The 6,734-nt window shown below is 34.5% G+C and overlaps 1 protein-coding gene across 2 annotated transcripts; it reads right to left on the minus strand.

Annotated features, from left to right (window-relative positions):
• Positions 1–2,817: 2,817 nt before the first annotated feature.
• On the minus strand, positions 2,818–5,400 carry LOC147565647 (uncharacterized). 2 transcript variants are annotated; one of them, XR_015230249.1, is made up of 4 exons: positions 3,860–5,400; positions 3,375–3,783; positions 3,196–3,300; positions 2,818–3,117 (listed from the first exon to the last, which is right to left on the minus strand). XR_015230249.1 is itself a non-coding variant. In XM_086652154.1 (4 exons), exons 1-3 carry the CDS (start codon positions 3,996–3,998, stop codon positions 3,199–3,201), a joined length of 642 nt encoding a protein of 213 aa, XP_086508280.1. In that variant the 5' UTR covers positions 3,999–5,400; the 3' UTR covers positions 2,818–3,117; positions 3,196–3,198. The 2 variants fall into 2 exon arrangements, 1 of the variants encoding a protein (XP_086508280.1); XM_086652154.1 differs by having other exon boundaries at positions 3,375–3,775.
• Positions 5,401–6,734: the final 1,334 nt, after the last annotated feature.

Here is a 6,734-nt window from a genome sequence, read left to right on the forward strand (position 1 = left end):
TTCCCTTTCATATCACTACGACCGACATAACACTCTAACTTTGGTCTTCTCGTGATTTTTTCCTATCTAGTTTGTAAATTCACGACTAACATAACACTCTAATTTCGCTCGTTCTAAGGATTTTCAATCTCATTTGCAAGTTCATTGAGTAATTTCATTTGAACTTTTTTATTTTCTGTTCGATTCATAATCTCAATTTCCATTTGTATTTTTTAAATGTATACGAGTTATAATTAATAAAAAGAACAACAGATATCAAGAGGTTTTCTTCAAATCTGTCACATACATCAATATTAACGTAAAATAAAAAAACAAATAGAAAGTTAATTTTTTAAAAAAATTTACGATTTTTATTTCGAATTGTTGTGATTTATCAATTTTAAATTTTCGATAAATTTTGTTGGTAAATTTTAAAAAATGGTTAAGAGAAAAAAAACTATGAGAAACGAAAATAAGTTGATAAGCATAACATCGAAGTGGTATAAGATGTCAAATAAAAAAAAACAACAATAAAAATAGGGGTAGTTGTGTACTTTAAAGTCCAAAAAAGGGGGTATCCCTAATATCCAATTAAAAAAGGGAGTAACCCTTATTGGACATTAGCGATGAGGGGGTATCGCTAAATACCCCACAAACAAATCATAACCAGAGAAACATTACCCATGAAGACAATCAACCTCTGAACCCAACATTTAAAATTATTGATGGAGATTGAAAAACTCTTTCAATGAATTCAGATATGAGAAAAAAACTATTAGTTTCAAAGAACATGAAATCCTAATTTACATATGTGGCAGGAAATTAATGATTTAATGGGATTAGTTTCTCTATGAGAGTAAGAAAAATTGGGTTCTCCATAAGCAGAAGAAAAAGAAGAATCGCCATGTTTGAGGTTCAAAAAGAAGATGAAGAAGAAGAATCACGATAAAAATTTTAGGTCTAATTCTATGTATAATGAAGAAAGAGAAAGGTTTAGACAGAAGTAAAAGAAAAAATAAGAGGGTACTTTTGGCAACAAAAAAAAACTTTTCCATAAATGCAAACTAATTTCCAAGATTGCCACATAGATAATCTGGATGTTTTTTTCCAGATTTTTTGTTGTAAATGTAGCATTTCTCATTTATTTTAGAGAAATGTTGCATGGCCCGAGTGGCAGTCTGACCTGGGCCCGATTCTTGATGTGGCCTGCCACTCGGGACCAAGCTGGCAATCACGTAAGAAAATTAGGCAGTATTTCTCTTTTCGTCCTATGATTTAACAATAATTCCGGGAACGTCCTTCCCCTCATTGTTGTTTAAATAGACTAGAGAGAAAGAGAGGGAGAGAGAGAACTCACGAACGGAGGAGAAAACTAACGAGGGAGATAACTCGATTTCATGCTCGAGCAACAGAGAGGACAACCTAAAGGATTTTGCTGATCTGGAGCTTTTCCCACACAATCTCCTCTATTTTCTCAATCTTCTCCAAAGATTGTTCAGTTTGGGTGAAGTTTTTCTCTCTCCTTCTCGTTGGGGTTACGCTTCACCATCTTCGTTGAAGCAAGAAATTCATGACATTACTCATAAAAAACGAAAGGTAAGATTAGGGTTTATTATCTTCCTCAAACTATTGTTATAATTACTGTATGAAGTGTTATGAATTAGGGTTCATGATACTTTTAATTCAGAAATTTGTAACATTCCTTACTGATTTTTTAGGGTTTTTGATACCTAAATTTATGATATTACATTAGTTTGGAATTTTCTAGGGTTTATGATCCTTTTGGAAAGATGCATCTTATTATAGGAAATCAGTTGAAAAAAAATGAGCATGAAGTTGATGCAAAGGCATCAGCCTTGTTCTCTGCACAAAAATCCTTTACCAAGAGACTCAACCTCTTTGATATATTGTCATTGAATACCATGCACTTTTTTCTTACCTATTAAAACAATATAAACACCATTAAAATTAGTGTTATAATTTCAAAATTCACCATACTTCCATATTATTCTGAAGTTGTTATGTAATTGTTATGATTTAATGTCAGTTTTCTTTGTTTTGGTAGAGATTTCATGATAAATGGTGTGGATTTTGGTGTTGGTTAGATGATTTGTGTATGTATCCTTGTAGGATAGTGCGGCAAAATTAATCCGCTTGAAAACAACCAGTGAACGTTGCAGATTTTATTGTTGCCTAAAATCGACGTATAATGGGAAACCTGGTAGTGGTTTCCACGTGTTCGAAGAAGATATTAACGATGACAATGACATAGAAGATTGTGAAAAAGAATCGGAGACGCCGAACTAGCTGGCATCTATGAAAAAATGATGCGTTTAGAGTTGGAATCCGTCGGGTGTTGAAGTATCACTAAAAATGTGAAGAAATGAAGGCAGACCTTGCCGAGAAGTTGAAGAAGAAATCCTAGTGATTGAACTTCGTGTTGTTTCAATGTTGCTTTTTGATGTTTGAATGTTACTTCAACAAGAACCAACGTAAATTGTCACTGATGTAGCATGTTTCATTATTGATTTAGTGTTGAACATGATTCAAGTTAATGTTATGTATCAATTTAAATTACAAAGGTTCGTACTTAACACATTGTCACTGTTGTTTTTGTTTACATGGTTCCTGTTAAACATGATTGTCCCTGTTATTCCAATTTAAGCACCGTTAAACATCATTCACATCACAAGAATTCCGAAATTACAAGTATACAAAAAATGTTTCCTGTTTCAGGTTCTTGTTAAACATCATTCAAATCACATTAAAAAATGCTTCTTCTTACAGGTTCCCTGTTAAACATCACTCAAATCACAAACATTCAAAAATGCTTCTTCTTTCAGGTTCCTATTTGATTTCAAAATTGCTTACCATCCTAAAGTGAAAACAAATACGTACTCTAAAATAACCATTCAAAACAACTATTCAAATTACTGAGCCTATAGTGAACAACCATCTATTCAGTCCTAAGGTGAGAACTTGACGAACTGCCACATCCACCATTTTCAGTGTATGCACCTTGTCAAAAGTATGGTTGAGGATGATACGTTCCTTGTGGAAAGTACTGTTGAGGATGATACATTCCTTGTGGAAAGTAGGGTTGAGGTGATACATTCCTTGTAACAAGTCTATGTTTGACTGCAAAAATAAAGTTGAATATTAAATAATAAAAATTCAAATTCACCTTTTGTAAAACAAATTCGTAAAGGAACTTACCAATTATGTTTTTAGTGCGAAATACATGTTCTCATTTGCAAAATTAACACTTGACGTAGTTTCTTGTGTAGGTGGATCAGATGTTGGCATTCTAGAAGTTGAACTCTACAAAAAGATTATATTATCAGTTAGTGTGCATAGAAACAAATATATGAAGGCTTAAAATAATACAAACTTACTTTTTTGTTCGACTTGTAACTCTTCTTTTTCAATCGTTTTTCTCGAGGACGCCCCTTTGACTTGCGTTCTACTGGATCACGGATGTCATCTCTTGCATTATCCTCACAATCGACTGTACACCCCCCCCCCTTTGATTTACTTGTCCCTGAAGAACTACCATTCTTATCACGGGCCTTCACCTTTAACTTATACTTCTTTATCCATGCTTCTACATCAGAAGTGCATTTTTCATCCGTTGAAGCAAGATCCGCTAATTCGGTGAATGCAAGACACATTTTATCATATCGTCGTTGTTCAGTTGTCATATCCCAACCCCCATAGTTCACATTAATCTTTGTATGAGACCTCCATACATCTTTTCTCCATCTCCTAAGGATGTATTTATTCGGTATAACTTTTACTTTGTTCCTACACAAAAACATTAGTATATGTCGACACAATAACCCTCTAAACTCAAAAAGAAGACAATTGCATTTAAATTCACATTCGATAGGATGAAATTCCACCATATAATTATCAGTCTTTTCTTTCCCACCAAATGCCTTGCATTCTAAAATGATGTACTCATACATGTCACCAAACTCTCTAAAATTATTGAACTCACAATTCAGCTTCCCAATCATTTCTCTTTGAAATTCCTTAAATTTCGAGAGTGTGTATGCATCTCTTAGTTGCTTTTCTCTTTCGAATGCACTCACACATGGCAAGTGAAAATGATATTAGTTAAAATCTTCTTTTGCCTCTTTATCTCTTAAAGCGACATTGTATTGTTCAACAAATACATTTAGTGATGTTTTTGAGTTAACATACCCATCAAAAAAAGCATTAATGCTTTCACTACGTTGGATACTAGACATTTCCGCCCAAAAGTTAATCTTCACATAAGTTGGTACCCATCGTCTTCTCTCTGAATAGAGACCATCTAACCAATTATTTTCCTCTAAGCCATATTGATCTATCATACTCTTCCAATTACATTCAAACTCCGCTGGATTAAGTGATTCATAGACAACATTATGAAGACTGCTACATATCAAACGGAAGTTCTTGTAGCCTCGTAATTTATCTGGTATTTTCTTCATTATATGTCAAATACACCAACGGTGCTTGGTGTTTGGGAATACTACCTCAATTGCATTCTGCATAGCTTTGTCTTGGTCTGTAATAATACCATTTGGAGCCTTACCATCCATACGAGACAACCAAGTTCTAAACAACCAAACAAACGTATCTTCATCTTCATTAGACACTAAATCACAACTAAACAAAGTAGATTGTCCATGATGGTTAACACCAACAAAAGGAGCAAACGGAAGACTATACTTATTCGTTAGGTAAGTCGTATCAAAAGTTACAACATCGCCAAATTCTTTGTAGGTCTCTCTGCTCCTTCTATCTGCCCAAAACACATTACACAGGCAACCATCATCATCAAGATCCATACTAAAGATAAAGCCATTGTTTTTTCTTTGCATTATTAAAAAATATTGTTGAAATGCCAAAACATCTCCTTCGCCCAAACGTAACCTTCTCATTTTCTCGATGTAGTTTCTAACATCTTTTTCTATAAATGTGATGTTCTCATGTCCTCCAGTTGCTACCACTTGTTGTCTATAACTTTGGCTCACTTTAGTTCCGGCAATATCACAAATTTGAAGTTATCTGACAACATATGGGTTGATCTTCCTATTACATCTATAATGACGAACTTTCCCCGGACTTAGGATATGATTATGTTCTAAATTGACTTTACTTGTTTCCCACTTCCCATTATCAAGTAACTTAGCCACAACTTTAGCCTTACATCCAATTTTCCTGCAAGGATATGGTGTCATTGGATTGCTTCCTCCCGGTCCTTGTTTGCCATTTTTTCTACATGATATCGCAACATATCTTAAAAGTCCGTCTATCCTTTTCATCGATCTCTTCCTCACTGAAATCCAACTTGTTTAGCATACGCCAGAAAATATCGGTACAATTCTTGAACATCATTGGATTCTAATCAAACTCTTGGTGTTTCAACTTGAATATATCATCTCTATGTATGTGGTATTCATAAATGACAGATTTGTTTTTGGTATCCTAACAATCAAGATGAATAACTCTAGGGTTTAGTTTGAAACCCTATAAGTGGCTGAAATAAACCCTAAAAATTAAAACCTAATAGAGAAGATGAATAACAATGACTAAATTAAACTATAGGGTTCTCAACAAAAAAATAATTAAACTATAGGATTTAGTTTGGAACCTAACAATGACTAGATTAAACCATATAAATTCAAATTTTGGCAATGAAGATGAATACAATGACACAATTTAACTCTAGGGTTTAGTTGGAATAACTTACCTCAAGATTGAAGCTGGAAGCCTTGAATCCCGTAAGCAATTATCAGCAAAATCCTTTAGGTTTCCGTCTATGTTGCTCGAGCATGAAATCGAGTTCTCTCCCTCGTTAGTTTTCTCTCCCGTTCGTGAGTTCTCTATCTCTTTTCTCTCTCTCTCTCTCTCTCTCTCTAGTCTGTTTGAACAACAATGAGGGGAAGGACGTTCCCGAAATTAATTGTTAAGTCCTAGGACGAAAAGAGAAATACTGCCTAATTTTCTTACGTGATTGCCAGCTTGGTCCCGAGTGGCAGGCAACGTCAGGAATCGGGCCCAGGTCGGACTGCAACTCGGGCCAAGCAACATTTCTCTTTATTTTATAGTCTAAAAATAAATTTGATTATTTTTTAATCCTTGGCTTTCATCTTCACCTCACCTTCAGCCACAAATTCCGGACACCACCACCACAATTTCCGGCCATCGCCACCATAATTTCTGGCTACCACCAAAACTCAAAGCTGGTAAGGTTTTTTAAGCAACCCAATTTCTTCTCTAGACAATGTTACTTTGACGATTAATCTTCTCGTTCTCAATCCTCTTCAGTTCAACTATTTCTCTACTCATTTTTTTCTCTCTACACTTCCCCTCTCTCTCTCTCTAAAAACAATAACCCAAACATATAAACCACTGATAATTCCACTTGTTTTAAAAGCCAAGAGAGAATAAGATGTAAATTGATGAAAACCCCAATTTTTATCCAAATCCCACCTACTGGATTCACTCTAGTAACAAGATGAAAACAAACCCTAGATTCATTTTCTATATTATTCTCTTATTTCTCGTATTCTCTCTCTGCATAATGAACTCATCCTAGATCCTACAGAAGCATTAGGGTTTTTAAAGAGAGAAAATGAAGAAATTGTTGGTAAATGTCATGGGAAGTGATAGTGGAGAAGTCTCGAATGATCCATCATCCATCCATCACTCTCGCTCATAAGTTCACTCACTTATCTCACTCTTTCTATCTCTAGATCATT

The sequence above is a fragment of the Eschscholzia californica genome, unplaced genomic scaffold (genome assembly GCF_041429995.1).
Source record: "Eschscholzia californica isolate CP2 unplaced genomic scaffold, dmEscCali1.0.p SCAF_1, whole genome shotgun sequence".
In the NCBI taxonomy this organism is placed as follows: domain Eukaryota; kingdom Viridiplantae; phylum Streptophyta; class Magnoliopsida; order Ranunculales; family Papaveraceae; genus Eschscholzia; species Eschscholzia californica.

Coding starts and splice junctions, on each gene's coding strand:
- LOC147565647 (XM_086652154.1), bottom strand. CDS start 3,998: ATGATTGGGAAGCTGAATTGTGAGTTCAATAATTTTAGAGAGTTTGGT. Junction 3,776..3,859: donor GGAATTTCATCCTATCGAAT/GTGAATTTAAAT, acceptor GTAGGAACAAAG/TAAAAGTTATACCGAATAAA. Junction 3,301..3,374: donor GTTACAAGTCGAACAAAAAA/GTAAGTTTGTAT, acceptor ATCTTTTTGTAG/AGTTCAACTTCTAGAATGCC.